This window comes from Haliotis rubra, unplaced genomic scaffold (genome assembly GCF_003918875.1).
Source record: "Haliotis rubra isolate DU_JTF1 unplaced genomic scaffold, ASM391887v1 Scf659, whole genome shotgun sequence".
NCBI lineage: Eukaryota > Metazoa > Mollusca > Gastropoda > Lepetellida > Haliotidae > Haliotis > Haliotis rubra.
The window spans coordinates 250,329-274,227 of record NW_025767367.1 but is presented as its reverse complement, the minus strand read 5'-3'; the positions used below and the strand labels follow the sequence as shown (position 1 = coordinate 274,227).

The following is a 23,899-nucleotide window of genomic DNA, read 5'->3' as shown; positions in this document are numbered from 1 at the left end:
TATATTGTAAATAACACCTTTTGATTCTCGCAAACTTTTGGGGACATAAGCTTTGATTTGTTTCCCACAAATTCGCGTCAGTGAGAGAGCCGTTTTGGACTGCTCAGCGGATCTGCAGTGTAACACAATGTCACCTTTATCCAGCCTCTTCAGGCTATGTGTATCACCAATATGTTTTTGAATGTCCTTACCCAGTACAACGGGAGTGAAGGATTTCAAACTGACACTAGAGTCTACCGACGACAAAAAGAACAATGGGCTTCAGATTTTTTTCTGTAAAATTTGTCTGAACATCGTCATCATGTTTTCGTTTTGGACGTTTAGCCAACATGGCATTATATTTCTCAGCAAATTCGGCATGAGTAGAAGTTTCCTCAAAATCATCAGTAGCGGACCAGTCGGCTGTATATTCCCCGTCAGAATCTGAATGCATAGCCCTATCTGCGAACCAAACGCTATCAGTGTTGTCGACAAGCGTAATCCGCGAAGCAATTTCTGCACGGGCAATACGTGCCAAGCGCACGCACAAAGCCGAGCGTGCTCAGCCAACCGAAACAGAGAACGTGCAAGTAAATTTCACGAACACAAACTTAATAACGAAAGGCAATTACAAAATAGAATTACTAAATTAATCACCAAAGCAAGTTTCACCAACTATGGTTATGGTGTAAAACAAACCAATCCACAACTAACCATTATAAATCTCAGCGAGAACAATCTACACAGGAACACTGTGCGAGATACACACGTCTGTCCTCGTCAGCAGACCAAGCAAACTCCGCGTCAAAGATACATAAGTCACAGAGTTATCCTCCGTTTCATATTAAATAAAGCGCACGTAAAATACACTGATTAAACGGAAGTCGGGTCAAACCGAAAATAGGATTACAGGTATCCGACAGGTGAAAGTTGCTCTTGCTCTCTCTGTGTTCAAACCATCTGTACCAGCTCAGGTAAGGTGTACACTGTACGTACATCTGTACGGAACGATGATTTGTCTAGTGTACAGTGTGTGGTGGTATAGACTAGCCAGAGGTAGTTATTTGTGGATGTTGATAACATGACCACACCCTGATGGTATATCCACCTGTAAAAGGACTCACTCCGTGGGGAGAAACAGTGGCGCGATTGCTGTGTACATCAGGAAGTGTGTATCAACACTGTTCACCCGTATACACACTAAATGGACGGACGGCGTATTCTTCCTGGCCAGCATCCACGCCTACTCATTTATTTGGTTTTGTCTATGTGCAAGAGACCGCCTCCGTGGTGTAGTGGTTAGAGCGTCCGCCCGGAGAGCGAAAGGTCGCGGGTTCGATCCCCGGCCGCGTCATACTAAAAGAAGTTAAAATATGGTACTTGTTGGCCCCTGCCTGGCGCTCGGCATTAATGGGTATAACAAGGACTGGTCGGCTCGGAGTCAGTATAATATGTCTGAGTGGGGTATTCATGCTTAACAGCGGCATGGTATCTCAGTGGGCTAGCACTATAAACCAGCTTCAGTCTGGGCTAGTACAAGCAGCCGCACATACACACGCATGCACGTCGTCATATGAGCGAAATATTCTCAAGTACGACGTTAAACACCATTTCACCTCACCTCACCTCACCTCACCTCACCTCACCTCACCTATGTGCAAGCCTCGGCACAGCAGTCACAGGAATAGCAGTCACAGTCGTACAGGAATAGAAGAAAAAATAATTTCCCTTCAACTTGAATACCCTGATGATATATTTACAATTCTGGGGTGACTTGAACTCACGTATTGGCCAAGAACAATGTTTTATAGAGGACCATAGTGTCGGCTATCTTCCTATTGATGAACAGGATTATGAATCAGATTCTCTCGGTATTCCGAGAAACTCTAGAGACAATTTCTTAAATACCCATGGTAAACAGTTATTAGAGGTGTGTAGATATATGAAAATACACATTTTAAACGGGTGATCGGGGTCAGATAAACAAGGGGACTTCACATTGATAGGGCGATAAGGTAATAGCGTGGTAGGCTATCGTATTGTGCCTACAGATTTATATGACCATTATGATTTTGAAATAAGTACATGAACAGAGTCAGACCACCTCCCCATTACAGTAAACTTGTTATTGTCACGTGACCCGCCAGCAGATCACGCACGTGCAGCACACACTCACACTCAGTCACATGCATTCCACAGGTACGTGTGGAGACCGGAACAGCTCGGTGAGTTTATATGGTGCTATATGTAGATCTACTGATACTTCCACACAGAAGTTTGATGACAGTATGCATAATGACACTAACAAAAGCTATACCTGCTTGCTTGACCTGTTCAGACATTGTTTTTCTCTGACTGATACTCAACACTACAATATACGCAACACTCACACAAGTGGTTTGACAAAGAATGTGGAATTTGAAAATGAAGAAAGTATTCACTTCTTGATATCGAAAAGTAGTTGTGCTATTATATCAGCTGACAACTGCATGGTTTGAACATTTCAGTTCACTACTCAACCCTCATAACAGCCATTATTTGATGGTGATGTACTTTATTGATAACCATGGCGTAACTAGTTGTTATCAGTGTAAAGACTGAGACCACATGCTATGTGGGGAATTACGGAAAAAGAAATTAGAAAATTTGTTAATGATTTGAAAAAGGTAAATCCCCTGGGGCAGATGGTATCTCGACGGGTGCTATCAAGGCTTCATATCATGTTTTGTCACCTTACTATAAACGTCTGTTTAATGAAATTCTTATTACGGGGAAACTGCCAGAAGTTTGGCACATAGGCCTTATTCTCCCGCTGCACAAGACAGGAAATACAGATGATCCCATTGATTATAGAGGAATGGCCCTTCTCGACATTATCAGTAAAGCTTTTACATCAATACATGACACACGTATAAAATTCTGGATATCAACTCAAGAACTACTCTCTTAGTCACAAGCTGGCTTTCTCGATAATCATAAATATCTAGGAAAAAAACATGGCAAATTCTATTGCAGATTTTTAAAAAACCTTCGTCATTGTTGATAGAAATAATTCATTGTATGTTCTTTTAAATAATGGTTTTCATGGCAAAATAACCTCTCTGCCTTGCAATGTGTATTCGAACGTGAGAGCTTCTGTGCGATGCAATAAGCAGACTATAACTGATGTATTTAAATCAACTGCTGGAGTCCGACAGGGCTGCATACTGTCGCCCGTTCTATTTATCTTACATATAGAGGCACTCGTAAACGACATTGTGAAAATTGTCTTCAGTGGTGCTTTCATTGATGAAACTGTAGATGCTTTATCTGTCTTATTCTTTGCTGACGACGTCGCCATATTCGGAGACGGTGTTATTAACTTGCAAAAGAAACTAGATGTTTTTGAAACATTGCAAGAAGCGGGCGCTATCGATTAATACTGAAAAGACGAAGATTGTTGTATTCATGAAAGGTGGTGGGCTTTCAAAAAGTGACAAATGGTTTATCGGCTCTGAAATATTGCAATCGGTTTCCTATCACAAATATCTTGGACTAGTGTTTTCATGCCGGAACCTGTTTTCAAGAGCATGTGAGGTTCTGTGTAAACAAGCCGAGAAGGCGTTATATCCTATCAAAAAATTTATATGTCGATCTAAATCTCTTTCACCTGATACATTCTTCAAGATTTCTGACGGCAAAATTAAACCAATCTTGCTCTACGATTAAGAAATTTGGGGAACAATGTATCATCATAACATTGAAAAGGTTCACTCTAGGTTTTGTAAATTTGTCTTGGGTGTTTGTTAGCGCTCTTCTAGTAAATCTGTTTTAGCGGAATGCGGAAGATATCCATTCCATATCAATTATAAACAAGAGTTATATCATACTGGTCATATGTACCCCTAACGAACATGACTTGTCCATTTCTGCAACACGTGAAGATCGGGGTTAGAAATGATCTTCAGTATCCCATGCTTGTCGTTAGAGGCGACTAACGGGATCGGGTGGTCAGGCTTGCTGACTTGGTTGACACGTCATAGGTTCCCAATTGTGTAGATCGATGCCCATGCTGTTGATCACCGGATTGTCTGGTCTAGACTCGATTATTTACAGATAGCCGCCATATAGCTGCAATATTGCTGAGTGCGGTGTAAAACTAAACTCACTCGCTCCATTTCTGTCTTTTCCATAGTGGGTACATGTGATTAGATATCACGTGACCGGAAACTAGCAACATGTCAATATTACGTTTATGCCTTCTTCAATATTTTACAGTTATTTATATCAGAAGTATTTTAGGCTCAAAACGTTTTGATAGCCCCTTGCAAGTGAGGCCCAAGCACATGGTTAGTAGATTCCTTGATCACGGTTGATTGCCGGCTGATTGCCCATGTCTTCCTGAAGCTTCCTTTGACGCCAAGTGTTGTACAGAACTTTTGTGGCTTCCCATTTGATGGTGTGGTCCTTGTTCTTGAGGATATGTTTCCGATGTGGCGGACTTCTGGTCGACCTTGTTGACGGAGGTACTACATGTATTCTCATTTTCTGGGTTCAGAGCCAGACGATGTCCGTTAAAGGTCACGGTTGGCATCACCACGTAGATTTATATTGTGCTATTTATTCTTTAAGATGGACAGTTGTAAACATTTCCTTGAGTATTAGAATAAATAATGCGGATCTCTGAGTTTTCAGTATAACACATAATTCTAAAAATTATTTTTACACTACTTTGTTTACTTATATATATTTGGTATTTCACCAACCACTCTGTGCTATATATATTCTCGATTTATCTGTTCAGAGCTACACGATGTCCGTTAACAGTCAAGACTCTGGGTATGTGGACAACTGGCAGGCAAGGAAGACTGTTACACAGTGTAATCTGCGCATGCTCGAAACCGAAGACTTCAGTGACGTCACCTTCCGGGTGGGATCACAGCAACAGGTGGCCCGAGCTCACCGCTATGTTCTTGTCAGTCGCAGCTGTGTGTTCCATGCCATGTTCTGCGGCCCCCTGGCGGAAAAAGGGGAGGTAACCATTCCAGATATTGAGGCAGACATCTTCAAGGAATTCTTAAGGTGATTAATCTACCAATTTTACAATTCATTTATTATTAAATTCAGAATGAAGGGTATTTAGATTTATCTAAAAGTGTAACATCAACGTTCCTTCAAAATTCAATATGTGTTATTCATATGTATTCCGTGGCCTCCTACTGATGAAAAGGGAGGTAACCACCCCTGACAGCTTGGATGTCATTTTCAAAGCATTCATGGCAATCCGTCAGAAACTGCAAACTATGTTGTGCAATCATAAATGTCAAGCTACAATATGCAATGGACGTTACTGATGCCGTTTAATCTTGACATATACTCTCACTACAAAGAAACGCATATGTGATATAAGTACATGATATTTCACATATGTTTCAAAATTAGTGTTTGATTGTCATAATTTCGCCATTATAATGCTGGTTTGTGTACATGGAACAAATGCACAACGTCTTCGGAAACTGTAATGCATGTTTACGTTCGAAAGTGCCAACTTGCATGAAAATGTCATGGAGAAAAAGTGGGTTGGAATATGCTAGTGCAGTTCTGAGGAATTGTTAGCAGGGGTATGGCCTACATAAGGCCGTTTTGCGTTTAGACGTTCATTGGCATTTTTAGCTAAATGAAAGTATATCGTTATGCCGCGACCATCGGTCGTTTATTGGACCGATATCAACAAACCAATTCTAAGAAGATCGGCCTCGAAGTGGTAAACCTCAGATTATCACTGCATCGCAGGATAAGTGCATCCGGGTACTTTATTGGTGGTAGTTTCATGGTATGGGGAGCCATATCCTACACGTAGAAATCTAACTTTGTGCGCCTTCGGGGCAATTTAACTGCTATTCAACACAGAGAGGAAGTCTTAAGGATTTACACGGTCCCAATCATTGACCGCGAGAGGGAGCTTAGCAAGATATTGCCAGGCCTTACTCAGCAAATGCCACTATTCCGTATCTTCAGAATGAGAACACAACAGTACGTGCTCCCATGGCCTTCCGAATCGCACGATCCCCGGCCGCGTCATACCAAAAGACGTTAAAATATGGTACTTGTTGGTCCCTGCCTGGCGCTAGGCATTAATGGGTATAACAAGGACTGGTCGGCTCGGAGTCCGTATAATGTCTCTGAGTGGGTTATTCATGCTTCACTTCGGCATGGTATCTCAGCGGGCTAGCACTATAAAACCAGCTTAAGTCTGGGCTAGTACAAGCAGCTGCACATACACATACACACGCATGCACGTCGTCATATGAGCGAAATATTCTCAAGCACGACGTAAAACCCAATTTCACCTCACCTCACCTCCGAATCGCACGACCTCAGAGCAGTTGTGGGGGTTCATGGTGGCCAAACACGATATTGAAGACGGACGCCACCACTTAGTATACTTTTTAAAAGCTATACATTTTAACAGACATTTTGTTATTTATACTGTGAAACTGATCCACAATTACAAGTGTTATCTCACTTGATAAAGTTAGCAGATTAAATTATTCGTGAAAATACACCTTCATCACGCACATGGCCGCCTCCGTGGTGTAGTGGTTAGAGCGTCCGCCCGAAGAGCGGAAGGTCGCGGATTCGATCTCCGGCCGCGTCATACCAAAATACGTTAAAACATGGCATTTGTTGGTCCTGCCTGGCGCTCGGTATAAATGGGTACAACAAGGACTGGTCGGCTCCTTTTCGGTATTATGTGTCTGAGTGGGATATTCATGCTTAACTGCGGCATGGTATCTCAGTGAGCTGGTACTATAAATCCAGCTTAAGTCTGGGCTAGTACAAGCAGCCACACGTACACACGCATGCACGTCGTCATATGAGCGAAATATTCTTAAGTACGACTCGATTTCACCTCACCTCACCTCACCTCACCTCACCTCACCTCATCACCCACATCCTCCCCGATGTGCCATCCAATATTTATGGGAAGTAATGTTAAAAAGAGCGGTGATTCACAAGAACAATTGTGTCTCCAAATGAACCATTATGATTTATTGTAGGTATATGTACACAGACGAGGCCCGAATCAACGTTGAAACAGTCACCGGACTAATGTACACATCCAGGAAATACTCTCTTGATGTATTGTACGATCTCTGTGTAACTTTCCTGGAGGAGTCCCTGTCACAAGACAATGTCTGCCACATACTGGAGCAGTGTCATGGTTACGGGGAGCAGGACTTGGAACAGAAGGCCCTGAAGATCCTGACAGAAGGAGGGGAGAGAGTCACCATGTCTCCAGGATTTGTGGATCTTTGTTCTAATTGTCTCGAAAAGTTCCTGAAATCGGAGACGCTGAACCTGAAAGAGGAAGATATATTTGACGCAGTGCTGTCCTGGACAAAGGAAAGATGCCGGAAGGAAGGTGTGAGTGACACGCCTGAGAACAGACGAAGACTCTTGGGTGACATGAGGTATGAGATCCGGTTTACCAGCCTGTCCCTGGAGTATCTAGTGAAGGTTGTGGGCCCATCTGGATTACTGACAGCGGAGGAGAGAGTTAGAATTATTGACAGATCTATTGACTCTACTGTAGACATTTCCCCATTTGTAGGTTTAAACCGAAAGCAAATACAGGAACCTGATATTTGTAAATACGTCCAAAGATTTGCAACTGTACCAAATGTCAAATTTGTTGTGACAGGAAGTCATGCTCTCTCGTTTTCTGTCGATCACAGGATTAAACTGAAAGGTTGTCAGCTGTATGGTGGATATGATGACATGGAGGTTCCGTTGAGTATTTCACTGTATGACCAAGATGAATCAAAGATAATTGAACTGGACACCGAGCAGCGGCTTCTCGGGTGTGGGCAGATGACTGACATCCTGTTCTCCGAGTCGGTACCGCTGCAGCCATGCACCACATACACTCTCTATACAATTTCGGGGGTAAGAATGTTTACAGGCGTTTTCACCTGGAGGTTACATTGGGTAACGATGGAAAGCACACTGTAACCACTGATGGGGTTCAGTTCACGTTTTCAGACGCCCAGAATTACAATACGGAGACAACAGCTCTGAAAGGAAACATACCTGGCTTCATATTCAGTATCCCAACATAAACATAGAATGTTAGTGGGTGATGGGACTGTGAATACATCAACCCAAATAGGTCACACTGACCACACCATCACTCTAATTTGCATTCTATTATCAACTGAATGTACATCGATGACAGCTGTCGTCACACGCCAAAACAACCTTATACTTGAAAGCGGTAATCAGGAAAACGTAATGATATGGAAAGTACCTGTCCTTGTGCATTTCACCCTATAGATGTACATATCAATTCTGTATGAACGACCATGCTTAAAATCAACAACTGAAATACATGTGTATATGTATGTCTTGTGTATGGTCTAAGGGAAGTAACTCTATGTACATCATGTAACTTCACGTTCTTTTGTCTCATGCATCTATTGAATGAGTCAAACCTGCGTTTGACATGTCCGAACATATCTGTTTGCATGTCCTATTTATAAAATGTAGCTTGATTCACATCACATCTTCTAGCAGCAATTGACTGTTATTTTATGGTACTGTTTTGAATGTGTGAAATAGTACTTCCTCCTGCCTACCTTATGCCTGGTGATCAGGACGAATGTGATCATCAATACAATGTGAAGCCAACAATGGTTGTATAATTAACAATTGTACTAAAAAATTAACACACTTTGGAAATATTTAAAAAACACTACAAAGGAAATAAACTGACAAATTAGAGGGGACGTACAAATTCATTAGCAACACAAATATGCTCATACCAATAACGGTTTTCACCCCCTTCAATTTTTTTTACTGGAGAGGGTGTTGGTGGTTAGGGTGGGAAGAGGGGTGACAAGCATTATTGGCATGAGTATACAATTATACATATGATATGAAAAGGTGAAAGATATTCTTTGCACAACTGCTGGCCTGCTTGTAATTTGAAATGACGGAGACGCGACTTTTTATATAAAATACTCTTCATAAAAAGAAACTTGACATGTTGTTTTGGAGTTTACTTACTGAGTGCTATAACTGATTCAAACATGACATTATTGCTCAGTTACAGTGTAATCATCACTTTACAAATTTCCAAAACATGATTATCCAGAAACTGTTTGGTACAACCACAGAGGGCTATTAAAGCCACTTGGTCAGAGTAAAATGTCTCTTATCTGGTGTGACCACCATCAGCATCAATAACGGCTTGGCAGCGGTGACCCATAGAAGAAAGGAGATGCCGAATGCTGTCTTGAGGAATATTTTGATTCACTTGCTGTGTGCAGTTCTTGTAGTGTCTGAGGTGGCGGATTACGCTGGTGCAATCGTCGATTAGGAGTATCCCATAGATGTTCAATGGAGGACAAATCCGGTGATCGAGAAGGCCAAGGTAACAACTGAACATTGTTTTGCGGGAAGAAGACCTGTCAAACACGTGCAACGTGAGGTCGAGCATTGTCATGCTCCAAAGATCACGTTGAAGTAGGGAACGACGTGACGTTGAAGTGGTCTTCTGGCAAAGAATCTGGCTTTCCATAGCCTATTGCGCACTGTCTGGTCGGAGATTCGGAGCAGTCCAGGGATTTGGATTGTTGTTGATGATGCGGCCGTGGTGCTTAAATGAAAATGTCTTAACCGGATGTAGCGATCCTGGGCGGCGGTGGTAACTCCAGGTCGACCTGACCTGGGTCTATCATTAACACTCCCAGTATTTTTGTATCGGGTCCATAGGTTTGAGATGATCTGTCTGGACACGCTGAAGTACCTTGCCACATCATGCTGTGATGTCCATCCTTGTAAACGGCCGATGGCGTTGTGTCGTTGAGCTGCTGTCAGTCTTTTCATTCTTTTGTCTATAGTGGCTTAAAGCAATGCATGTGGAGTACCATTGATGTGGCTTTTTAAAACCCAGAGACACTGTAAAACCCAGAGACACAGGCTACAGCTCAGGGTGATACACAATTTCATGATGAGCGAACATTTCATGTAGGATGCGTTTTAGCAATTCTCTACAGACGTGAATGTAACGTTACGTTTTTGTTAAACGTTTCTTTTCTCAAACGTTTTGTCGTCGCCAACCATTCCCCCACATGCTGGGATTCAGCATGAATTGGTTTGTGTCACATATTTTCCTAAAATTCAAATTTGTCCTATGTCAAGTTTCTTTTGTAGAAGAGTATACATTGAGAAGGTTCCGGAAGTGTCTGTTCAGGAACTTTCCGTAACTCGCTGGGTCGGTCAGCGCTGATATATCCTTGGCGCTCCAGAAACTTCCAGTCTTAACTCCATGTCAAATATAGTAACTAGCGCTCCATGGAACATAAACATGTTTAAGATATTGTAAACCGGGACTACAATCAGCCTTTATGACTAATGCGTTTGTTCTCAAATAATCTCAATAAATGAGAGCGGATAACTCAAAGTCGGTGATGACACGCGGTGTTTGTGACACAAGGGTAAACAGGTCATGTCCTACCTGTAGTACACCTTGTATTATATGCAGATGTTGACCAAAAAAATGTAATTTCAGATGCTTGGTGTTTTACTAATCATTATTTAATCATTTGGCTGTTTCCGCAAACAATAGTACTGAATGCGACTCTCTAAAGAATCATTAGCAATAGGTATATTGTGTGTGCTCATCGCGATGAAGAAGAAACAAACCATGAAGATCTGGGTTAAACTGGTCTTCATCAGTCCATGCGACTAACGGCATCGGTTGGTCAGGCTCGCTGATTTGGTTGACACTTGTCATCGTATCCTAATTGTGTAGATCGATGGTAATGATGTTGATCAAAGGATTGTCTGGTTCAGACTCGACTAGTTAAAGATCGACACCATATAGCTGGAATGTTGCTGAGTGAGACTCAAAACAACAAACAACCGAAGAAGAAACATTAATGTTGTTTTTACTTGCAATAACCAGATATATACACATGGAACTTTATCAAGCACACACACGCACACACACACACACACACACACACACACACACACACACACACACGATATTTTCATATTACCATGAAACTGAGCAACTATTACCATTAGTATGTATACTGGAAAGCTTAAACACCATTGTTTCCTGAAAGTTGACATTTTGGACTAAACAATAACAACAAAATCATGGAAATTTGCAATGTATTTTAATATACAAAATAACATGAAAACGTCAACGCTGTTTTGTCAACAAAATGTATCCCTGTACAACTATGGGGCTCCAGAGTTCCAAAATGGGAGAGTGTCTCTCAGTCTGAAAATGTTCTCTGTCATCTTCAGACAACAAATCACGAATAATGTTAATAGCGTGCGTATCCACCTTGTGCACTGATGACTGCTTTGACCCTCCTCCCGATGCTTGTCGTGAGTCTCCGGATTCGCTCCAAAGGCAGCTGCTGCCACTCCCGGCGCAAAACTGCTTCCAAACATGCCAGATCTTGTACAGGAAGATCTAAAGTTTGGATTAGGTGTCCAAAAATGCCCCCGACAGGCTCCAATGGGTTCAGATCCGGGCTCATGGCAGGCCATGGAAGTTTGGTTACAGCGTTGTTGGAGAAAAACTGTCACAAGTCGGGAACGATGTGGCTGGGCGTTGTCATCCATAAATACAGGGCGAGTGACTAATGGGTGGTTATCAAAATGTGGCACAAGAACAAGATCCAAAATGTCCCGGATGTCGTGGTGATTGAGATTTCCACCAACAGTTACCAAGTCCAGTTTACAATCATGGGAGAGACAACCCCAGGCCATGACAGATCCACCACCAGGAACTGATGCTCTGATGTTCTTAGGCTCATAGGCACTGTTCTTGTTCTGTGACGTGCAATAAAAAGTGACTCTCATCACACCAATGCACCTTCCTCCATGACGTCAAATTCCAGTGACGTCGGGACGAACACCACCCTTGTGAAGATTGGTCAAGGCTGGACGCTTGATCACCCTTCTTGTCCTCTTGCGGTTTCTTACAGTCCTATTGCACAGAGTATGTTGGGGAGCCATAGGTCCTTTAGGACGCCATTTGGAGTGAAAGGCTGACGCCTCACAAGGCTTGCTAAATCTCGATCCTCAACTTGAGACGTCTTTCGGGGTTGACCTGGCCATGGTCAGTCCTTCAATTGGTTTGACGGTGTTTTTGAAAAAGTCAACTTATGGCGGTGTAGTGAATGTCAAGCTGTCGCCCATATAGCACTGCATGGCATCCCGTTGTCGTGCATTCCAATAATTTGCCATCTTCCTGCTTCTGGTAGTCTCCTTCGTGCCATGTTAACAGATACTGGAAGAATCATTTAAAGGTTTCATACAGTTCTGTACAGTCATACTGTATGGCGTTTCATACAGTTAGCCGCATTGAGTTAATAGTGCTTTATGAGACAATCGTAGGTAGTGTGCTTCAACTGCATATTGGGATGTGTTTTGACAATGGATTTAGCGAAACCCTTGAACAATATTGAAAGGGAATGCAGCCGTTCAAATAAAGGTAATCGTTACAATTCAAGATTTATCATTAGGTAAGTCAGTAACTTAAAATATGTTAGGATTTTTCTTAATTAAGTTCCATGTTTCTGCAATGACGAAACTTTATTGTCTGCAAAGGGGGAAAGAACTCGTTATTACACGAAGTGCACACATTGTAATAAACGCTGGCCCCAAATTTCAATTTTATAAATGTACAACGGCTTAGCCGCCATATCAAATATGTAGTAGCTGTCGGAAATGGTTAATTTCACACCTAAACATATGTGTTAATGCATATCTACGAACGGCCGGTCCCGTCTGCCGTCCTCCAACAGGTGTGAGTGAGTTTAGTTTTACGCCGCACTCAGCAATAATCCGGCTATATGGCGTAAATAATCCAATCTGGACCAGGCAATCCAGTGATCAACAGCATGAGCATCGATCTGCGCAATTGGGAACCGATGACATGTCACCAGGAAGTGTATTACCGCTAATAAACAGTCGTAGAGAATAACGTAAACATTATATGAATCAGGACAACACGACATTCACACTGGGGCAGCAGCTTCATAGACCTTTGTTCGGGTTCAGTGCCAGCACCCAGTGTTTTGGGTTCACCCAATATTTCCAGAATGTGATCATTTCCGGTTTCCACAAGTGCCTTCCCTGCATTTCAGGAGCCAGGTGCCTAGTCTTATGTCCACAGGTTTAGCTGGTCCCCTGGGTAGTACATTGGGTCCACTACATCGGATAGACAAGAGCCCAGTTTTATGCCCACAGAGTTAACTTTTTCCCTAGGTAGTACAGTGGTTCCATCATATCAGATAGACAGGAGCCCAGTCTTATGTCCACAGGGTTAACTGGTTCCCTAGGTAGTCCACTGGTCCCATTATATCGGATAGACAGGAGCCCAGTCTTATTAGCACAGGGTTAACTGGTTCCCTAGGTAGTCCACTAGTCCCATTATATCGGATAGACAGGAGCCCAGTCTTATGTCCACAGGGTTAACTGGTTCCATCGGACATTGGTTCCACACTATGTATATAAGATAGACAGGAATGTAGTCGGATGGGTAACACTGCATCCAGAACGGTAGTCGGAAACCCAGTCAAGGCTCCAGGCACACAGGCACATGGCGTCACACGTGTGATCTGATCTGTCGGCTGAAAGTTGAAGTTCAATGGCGCATGAGTAGCTTTCTTGCCGAGAAAGGTTTTGTAGCTAAAAGAAATATGAAACCTGTGATATTGGCAACTCTCTATCGTCGCTTCTATATTGTGTCCTGTTCTCATTATAGTATTAGAGTTGAAATCTATTCACTAACACCCGGTAATATGAAACCGCATTGTCCTAACAGTTTTCCGGTACACCCCAGTCCTCTGGGAGTAGGACAAGCCGTTTTCACATTTATTAAGAAATTACTGATTTCTCCAATTGTATCAAAGGTATCCGTATTAATATAATTAAAGTTATCAGAAATCAGTTATTAGAAATCTATATCATATCCTCATTATGAGTAACGAATTTAGTTTTGCCCTCTGCGTGCCCCCCAACTGCAATATTTTGTTTCCCACACAGAAGAAGTGGTTCAATGAGTGTTTTCAGTAGTGAACGGTTTTCAGCAACAGTTGCTTTGTGGCTACTTGACCGTTGTGTACGAATATCATCTTGAACGTGAGAAGCAACCTTTCTGTAGTTACTGCATTTTTCTCAGCAATTTTGGTGAGATTCAAGATTAGTGTGCCGTTGTACCAATATTTGACCAGTCATTTACATGTGCGTCAGTGGCGAAAAGGACACATGGAAGACATACGACACCATCGTTGAGAGGAGAACAGTTGCCACGGATATACATCTAAAATTCTTGCGTTATACCTTCCATTTCTGCCATGATATATTTATAAGTATGACCTATATATAGCTTATATATATATAGGTCATAAGCTTATATATATATAGGTCATACTTATAAATATATCAGAGTCGGGCGCCTATGGTGCGTTGATGTAGGGACGCGACTCTTTAATACATGTACAAGGGGAGCAGGGTGTACAAGCACATCTTCCGGCAAACCCAACAGTGACCCTACGGGCACCAGCCAGAACGCCAGGGAATCGGACGATTTTTTCAGGGACAAATGTATATGTGACCTAGGCATAATGTTTCGTGTGATAGATTGTATGTCATGGCTGATGTATGTAGGTGTATTAACAGATTGCATTGTAAAAAATTGACACGTCTCACCTGTATACTGATCAAAACACAAATTAAAGCCCAGGCTAAATTGCTCAGGGATAAAACAATGTTATATAAAAAATATCCGTTACTGCCTCCACCATACCGAGAGTCCACAGGACCATTCCCAGCCTTTCGTGATGATCTGCATCACAAAGGTCAGTTTGGCGCGTGGTGTTCTGAGTTACGGGGCGGTGGGGTAGCCTAGTGGTTAAAGCGTTCGCTCGTCACGTCGAAGACCCGGGTTTGATAATGTAAATATGTGGTAACTAATTGTGATCAGTGTAAAGACTGAGACCACATGCTATGTGGGGAAATTACGGAAAAGGAAATTAGAAAATTTGTTAATAATTTGCAAAAAGGTAAATCCCCTGGGGCAGATGGTATCTCGACGGAGGCAAACAAAGCTTCATATCAGGTTTGGTCACCTTTCTATAAACGTCTTTTTAATGAAATTCTTATTACGGGGAAACTGCCAGAAGTTTGGCACATAGGCCTTATTCTCCCGCTGCACAAGACAGGGTATGGAGATGATCCCAATAATTATAGGGGAATGGCCCTTCTCGACATTATCAGTGAAATTTTTACATCAATACTTGACACACGTGTAAAATTCTGGATATCAACTCAAGAACTAATATATAAATTGCACACTATATGTTATAAATACTATTGTAAATTCAGACGTACTGCAACAATTAACGTGAAGACAGCATGCGCAACTATTATTACTAGACATAACCAGGGAGACTATATAAGGTTGTAGAGTATCCCTGACATAACATATAAATGTCTTGGTATATAACAAAGTATGAACTAAAATGTTATCTCATGCTTGATAAGTAACTTACCTAATAGCATTCAAAAACTATCCATAAAATCAGACATAGCTGTGAAAATTACAAACAGCAACGCGTGTTTTTATTTCTATAGATGTCATAATATTATTTTCCGTAGTATGCGTGCAAGCTAATAAGCGACAACGGAACGTCGGTTATTCTTCTCATTACGATTAACTACCAGAGCAATTTCGTTTTCCACTATGTGTTGATATATGTTTTGCAATGGTGGTTATCTCCATTATAAAATGTAACTCATTTACTCGTTTGTGACTGATACAAATCATTCAGAAACTATATACAAAATAGCTGTGAAAACTACAAACAACACCACGTGCTTTTCTATTTATAGATGTAATACTACTATGCAGACTTCCGTAGTATGCGCGGCTGTGAGTTTACAACCGCGAACGGAACATTATATCCTTTCTGTAGAGATTAACTATTTGATGAGTAACTAAGTTCTCCAATATATGCTGACATTATATTATGTAACAGTGGATATTTTCATCATGAAACGTAATTTGTTCGTGCAGAGTCAAAATGCACATTTCTATTTTTAGACACTGCAAGGAGTTTGTATATTTTTGGCGCAGTGAGGAGTTTATAGCCACTGCGACATGCCAACCGGCGAAGGCGACCTCAAAAGCACCGATTTATAGCCGGATGTTTTCAGATTGATAGAAACGTGGTCCCACATGGAAGAAGGTCAGAAACTATTTGATTTATATTCACTACGTGTTACGTTTCATCTCCTTTTCAGCTAAGATTCCTATAGAATTCTGATTTCTTAGCGATACTGACGCTACAATGTTTACAGTATTACATCTATGGTAAACGTACTCGTCTAGTTCTAGTTGCATAGTGACTTGAATATTACATTGATGGTAACTTACTGTTTAATTGTCAGATAGTATAACAGTATCGATAATACAATATCTGAGTTAATAGAGCTACGCTAAACATACCCTCGTAGTCGCACTATAATTAAATCCCACATGTCAGTCGTCTTAAAAAATAAAGAGTGTATCAAAGAAACCACAAATTCATCTTGGTTTTCAAATGCTGCAAGTACTTTTTACATCCATACTTTTGAAATGTTTCCATATACAGAATAATGAAAACTCCACAAAGCATGTTACTGATGGGTTATAGCTAAAACGGCACCACAGCAGAACGGCACCAAAATCGTTTGGCGAAAACGGCACTGTATTGGCGAAAACGGCTACTGATTTCTGAGCTGAAACGGCACCATATACAAAACACAGTATGATGTTGACTTTTATGTTTTAGTTCGTTTAATTATAACATTAGCAGTCAACATATATAAAACACAGTATGACGTTGACTTATGGTTTTTTATTTCATAACATTAGCAAGATTATATCACGTGATATAGCTGGAATATTGCTAAAAGCGGCGTAAAATCATAACTCACTCACTCACCCATTGCATTAAAATGACAAGATTATAAAGACGATAACAAAAGCACCGTCAACATAACACATAACACATGTTCACACGTCAAAGTCCATATTTGGCCGGATGCTTATACAATGTATATCCAATGAATGTCTTCAGTTTGGGCGATTTGAGTTGAGTAAATGTACTTAAAACATCAAAGGTTGTGATGTTTTCACGCTAAATTGGCATGCTTTTCCAATCACTGTCGGCACAGTAGATGTTTTGAGTATCGAAACATTCTACAAGCCGATTATCGGCTATGGGATTCACTTTACAATCACTGTCGGCAGGATAGACTCATTCATTATCTAAACATACTGGAATCCGATTATCAGCTAACACAAACTTTCCAATCACTGTCGGCAGAGTAGACGGCTTCCAAAATTCTGTATTCAGATTATCTAATGACAAATAAGATTTTCCCAATAATTAAGATTTTATTTGGTGCCGTTTTCGCCAAGTCGAGGTTCCGTTATGTCCAAATGGTGCCGTTTTCGCCAGGTGCCGTTTTGCTGTGGTGACGTTTTAGCCTGATCCCTGACTGACTCCACAAAGCATGTTACTGATATATACACTTTCACAAATCCCATTCTATACTATTGTTATGACTACGAAGCATTTATGAATTCAGTGATAATCCGCATCTTTGAAAATGGTTGAAAAGGAAAAAAATAAGATTGTCACTAAAATGTAGGGGGTTTAAATAATGTGTTTAAAAGAAATAGGGTGTTCCGCTTCTTACAGAAACAAAAAGCCCACATATACTGTTTACAAGATGTTCATTTTACTAAAGATCAAGAAGAGATCATTAAGCAACAATGGGGCTACAATCAATGCTACATGACATCGTTTAAAAGTAATGCTAGAGGAACAGGTGTTCTATTTAATAACTTTGAATTCAAAGTTGAAGATTTGGTTGCCGATAATGATTCAGGAAATTATGTAATATTATACATAAAAATATGTGAAAAAGTTTACACAATAGCAAGCATATATGGCCCAAACCAAGATACGCTAGAAATTTATGACACAATTAAAGATCATGTGGAATGCTTAGGAGGGGCACAAACTATTTTATGCGGAGATTGGAATTTAGTACAAGACCCAATGAAAGATACTTTCAATTATAAAAATATCAACAACCCAAAAGCTAGAGAAAAATTATAGATTTGATACATGTTTTAGATATAAAAGATCCATGGAGTGAAACAAACCCCTTCGAAAAAAGGATTTACCTGGCATCAACCTACTCCAATTAAACAAGCTCAACTAGATTATGTTTTGACCTCTCATAATTTACTACGAAATGTTATCAAGTGCGACATATGTCCAAGTATAGATTCAGACCATTCACTTATTTCTATGACACTGTCTCTATCTGAAACACAAAGAGGAAAAGGTTTTTGGAAATTCAACAACTCTTTATTACAAGATCCAAAGTATGTACGATTAGTCAAGGAAACTATTAAAAACACTTTGAACAAATATAACTCCAAAACAGAAGACCAAAATACCAAATTAACGATCAACTTCTGTGGGAAATGACACAAAACAAAAAAGTTCCAAATTTCAAGCATGTAGTAAGGGAGATATCAAAATACTATGAAATTACAAAATATAATGCTTATTCTACATGCAGTAACAGCGAGTACTTTACCTTCTGGTCATCTTTCCACAATCTATTCACAGAAAATATGACGTCAGAAAACATATTGTAAGTGTATTTAATTACTATTACCATTATTGGAAACACAGAGATAAAATATGCAAAACATATTCAAAGATGTTTATTCATTGTATGATGGGGATTTGTGTAAGTGTATTGAGTATACTCATGTGCATGTATTCTACATGTACTATGGAAACTGTGGCAATAAAGATGGTAAAAAATGTTAAAAAAACACTCAAGAACTACTCTCTGAGGCACAAGCTGGCTTTTGAGAAAACTAGAGTACTATCGAGCAGATACTTATACTTAACGCAGACATATGGCTGGAATATTGCTGGGTGTGGTGTAAAACTAAACTTACTCACTCATTTATATACTAAGCAGCAAAAGAAACGCCAGTTTGGAATTTTCATTGGCAGAAACGGATAACTGTAAACTCATTTAATGTTTGATTGCATATTTTGCAAAATCTCCAACTTTACCTGAGCAAAGTCATTCCTTCCCAAACTCAGAATGGAACACTGGTAATGGTCTCAAAATCGCTACCTGATCTCGGAGATGGTACAGTGTTCTCCATGTTTTCATGCAACTCATGCTGCACATGCTGTTCACAGGACCAGCCCTATAAAATGCACCCCAAGCCTGGTTGAAACATTCACATTACGCCATGGTTGATACCCGGTACAGTATCCGCACGATCACGATTATCAGCGATATGGTTCAGATTCTGCAATATATTGGGTCATCCAGAGTTTGCTCCATCTGAATTATCTGCCCTGGTTTTCCATAGCACACAAATGTGCTCTAAAAGTGCCAAATATGCTTTTATTTCTGTTTTCGTGGTAACATTTTACAAGTGGAAATGTCAATATAAGTGGCTCCAAATACTTTATGTTTTGTGGGTTTGAATGGTTTCATTTGGAGGAATTAAGTGGCCTCAAATGGACCAAATATTTTTTGGACTGATTAGCAGAGCCTCCGGCTCTGAGTGACCATGTCACAGCTCACAGTATTGTGTTACTTTTGTTTGTTTCATGATAATGGGGCATATGATATCAATTTATCATACAGGCCTGAGTCTTAGAAAAATCATAGGACTGTATAATGACATTCTAGTCAAGGATCATAGCTATCGGAGGTCACATGCGATTTTAATCTCAAGTAGTTCAACCAAATCTTGTTTTTGTTTTATTTAGCAATAGTTCACGTCAACACACGGAATCTGAATGAATCAAATACGGTAACAATAATTGCATACTGCACTGAAGCAAACAACACTGACTATGGAAATCATGTTATACTATTATTACCTTTATCATTATGCTCGCAAAACGTTGGTGCAATATATTCCACATTAAGGCTCTATGTTTGTTTTTTTTATCTGTAAACGATTGGCATACAGCCATACACAATGGTGGCGGGGAACCTGAAAGTAGTGTGTAACAGCAACTGAGAAGGGGCGGATACAGCTTTTTGAGAAAGGGGGTGCACACTATTCAGAAAAGGAGGGGTCCACACTTCATTTTCACCCGAGTTTCAATGGTCATTTAACAAACTTTCAGCACAAAACCCCCACCCACAAACAAACACAACCCAAGTGGTTTGACAAAGAATGTGGAATTTGAAAATGCAGAAAGTATTCACTTCTTGATATCGAAAAGTAGTTGTGCTATTATCATGATTATATCAGCTGACAACTGCATGGTTTGAACATTTCAGTTCACTGCTCAACCCTCATAACAGCCATTGTTTGATGGTGATGTAAAGTACTTTATTGATAACCGTGGCGTAACTAGTTGTTATCAGTGTAAAGACTGAGACTACATGCTATGTGGGGAATTTACGGAAGAAGAAACTAGAACAGTGGGTGGGGTGTGTGTGTTACATACAGTACATACAAAATGAACAATAGAAACATATAAGGTTGAGGAAACAAACATAAAATATTTACAAAACAATTGATGAAATTATGGTATTTACAGTTTACTGGATTTAGATGATGATAATTACAAGAAGGCAAGTTATACTTGCAGTTTGTTTGGAGGGCAGGAGCCCGGAGTGCCAGTGGCTAGGCGCCCTGCCGAGACTTTAGGTTTGATTGTCTATGCTTGTGGGTGAAAAATGGCGACGCCAGGGTCAGGTGATTGTGATTTCCTTTGATGCTGCGGCTTGCTTAGCTTGCGACCAGCTCCAAGGACGCTCACGAATCGAATGAATAATGTGAATGAATGAATAAAACAAACACAAATACTAAAACTAAACAAGCACCTCAAACAAACTGACCTGCCCAAACCTGCAACCTACAACCACAGAACAAATTACTCACTAGTATCACTCTCATCCTCTACCCCCTCAAACATCTCCTCTTCCTCCAACACCTCCACCCCATCCTACATCCCCGAACCCGCCCCACCAAATCCCATAAATCCCGCCAACCTCCATCCCTACCTCACTCCCAACCACCCTCCCTCCCCCACCAACCAAACCACCCCCAACACCCTAACCCACCCCGGCCTAAACCAACCAAACCTAAGTCCCAACCCAACGCCAAATGCCACCCCCAAACTCCCAACCCATTAAAACCATTACTTCCGCTCCCCAACCCCACCCAACCCAACCCACCCAAACAACCCTGTTCCAAAACTGCACCCCCACCCACCAACCCACCCAAACAACCACTCCTCCTACATCCTCCATCCCCCGCCCAACCTTCTTTCACTGCATCACCAAAACCCCGGTCACTCCAACCTAAAAAATCCACTACATCTGCCCCCCAAACAAACCTCACACTCACCCCACAAAAAATAAACCACAACCTAAACCTCATCATAGAATTCATCACTGCAGCAATACTTATGCAAAATCCAACAGCTAAAAAACTACACAACATTGCACGCAAAAACAAAATATACCACAAAAGCCTAGCCAGTCTCATCATCGCAGTAAAATCCCTATCATAAACAACCCACCACTAAAGCTACCCTAGCACCTAAACCGCCCATTCAAAATTTCTGCCCCATCCATGGCTTTTTATAATATTCTATTCCAAATAACCGCAGTCATGGCTCTGATGCAATGGAACTGCAACGGCCTCCGAGCAAACGGGCATGAGCTTAAGGCACTCATCGCCCAAAACAAAATCTCGCCCCAAATAATTTTCTTACAAGAGACAAAACTATCACCAAAATTCGCCTTTAAAATCCCAGGCTACAATTATATCAGGAAAGATAGACCCCGGCCAATAAACCTCCCTGGTCCCCCAGCTGGGGGCCTGGGGATATTTATTTCAAACAAACTTAACTATTCAGAAATTGACATTCCAACCACTAATCTAGAAGTCCTGGCTATAAAAACAACAATAAATAATAAATTATTAACATTCATAAATATCTACAGAAGACCCTCTATTAAACTTATACCCCAAGATTTAGACAATATAGCAAAATTCTTAACGCCCAACACCTTTATCCTCGGGACCTAAACTCTCACCATCCATTATGGGGCACAAAACCCTATACTGACAATAACGGCTTTCTTCTATCTAACTGGCTAGACGACCACAACCTCATCACACTTAATGATAACCAACCCACCAGATACCCTCTCTCCCACGTTCAATCACCAACAGCAATAGACCTAACAATCACCACCCCTACATATACAAAATCTTTCCTATGGGAGGTACATTCAGACACCTGGGGCAGTGACCACTGCCCCATAAAAATTACCATATCTACACTACTTACACCAGAACCACAAACAAATCCCCATACTACCCCCACCCCCAGCACAGAAATCAAATACAATGTACACAAAGCAGACTGGAATAAATTCACCAAACTATGCAATCAAGTTGACCCATCCAACATTATAAACACTGACACAGAAACCTTTAACTCACAACTCACCAACACCATCACTGATATCACAAATACACGCATACCCACCTTTCGGACCACTCAAGCACAGAAAACAGTCCCATGGTGGAGCCAAGACATTATCAATGCCAGAAAGGCACGGAAAAAGGCCCTCAATAAATCAAAGAGGGACCGTTCAAAATTACATTTGGCTAAAAAACTCAGAAACAACACAAAACAACTAATCAAGGCAGCAAAAAAGGAACACTGGAGAAAATTTTGCTCGACCCTGAGGCTAAACCAACACAACTCTAGAAAAATGTGGAAAAAAATTTAAAGCTATTCAGGGAAATTCCAAATCTATAATTCAACCTAACCTTCCGAACCTCCCCACAAATAAAGATAAAGCTAATACAGTTGCTGACCACTTTTCGAACATTAGCAGCTCCACCAACTACACAGCAAACTTCCAAAATATCATTAAAAACCACCCACCCTACTCACCTGAACCACCCCACTCACATCTACCTATAAACAAAAACATAAACATACACGAACTTAAGGCAGCTCTTAAAAATAAAAAAACACCCTCAGCCCCTGGTCCAGATAACATTACATACACCATACTTAACAAACTTTCACCAAACATGCTAAATTTAACACTCACACTATTTAACCATATCTGGACCACAGGAAACATACCATCTTCATGGAAAACAGCTAAGGTGGTGCCAATCCTAAAGCCAGGGAAACCCATTAACTCCCGAGATTCCTTTCGACCTATTTCCCTCACTTCACACTTATGTAAAACACTAGAGTCTATAGTAAATAATAGGCTAAAACACCAAATCCAAACCCACAACTTAATTAAGCAGGACCAGAGTGGCTTCACTCCAAATAGGCAAACTTTAGATCACATTTTACATTTGGAACATGATATAAAGGTAGCTCAAGCACAAAAACAATACACGCTGGCCATTTTTATTGATTTTAGCAAAGCTTTCGACATGATCTGGCACAACGGCCTAATCCAAAAATTACAAGAAAATGCCATACACGGGCGTATTTTAAATTTCATACAGGCTTTCCTTAAAAATAGACAAATAATAGTCAAATCTCACAACACTGTCTCGGACCCTTATCCACTAGAAAATGGAACCCCCCAAGGGAGCGTAATTTCCCCAACACTATTCAACTTTATGATTAACGACATATTTCCGGACAAGTGGCCAGAAATTTCTACTGCAAAATTTGCTGATGACATTTCCTTTTGGACATCATCCACCTCAGGAAACCAAGCCACAATCAAAACTCAAAGAATGCTAAATCACATCCAAAACTGGGCCCATAAATGGGGGTTCCACATTAACGTTAAA

General features: G+C 40.8%; 1 protein-coding gene across 1 annotated transcript in view; it reads left to right on the top strand.

Annotated features, from left to right (window-relative positions):
• Positions 1 to 874: 874 nt before the first annotated feature.
• Positions 875 to 23,899, top strand: part of LOC124257338 (BTB/POZ domain-containing protein 6-like) — a 66,728-nt gene continuing 43,703 nt past the window's right edge. The window contains exons 1-2 of the mRNA XM_046691375.1: positions 875 to 953; positions 4,763 to 5,040. Of these exons, the coding sequence (XP_046547331.1) occupies positions 4,772 to 5,040 (269 nt within the window). The 5' untranslated portion in view covers positions 875 to 953; positions 4,763 to 4,771. The remainder of the gene's footprint in view (positions 954 to 4,762; positions 5,041 to 23,899) is intronic.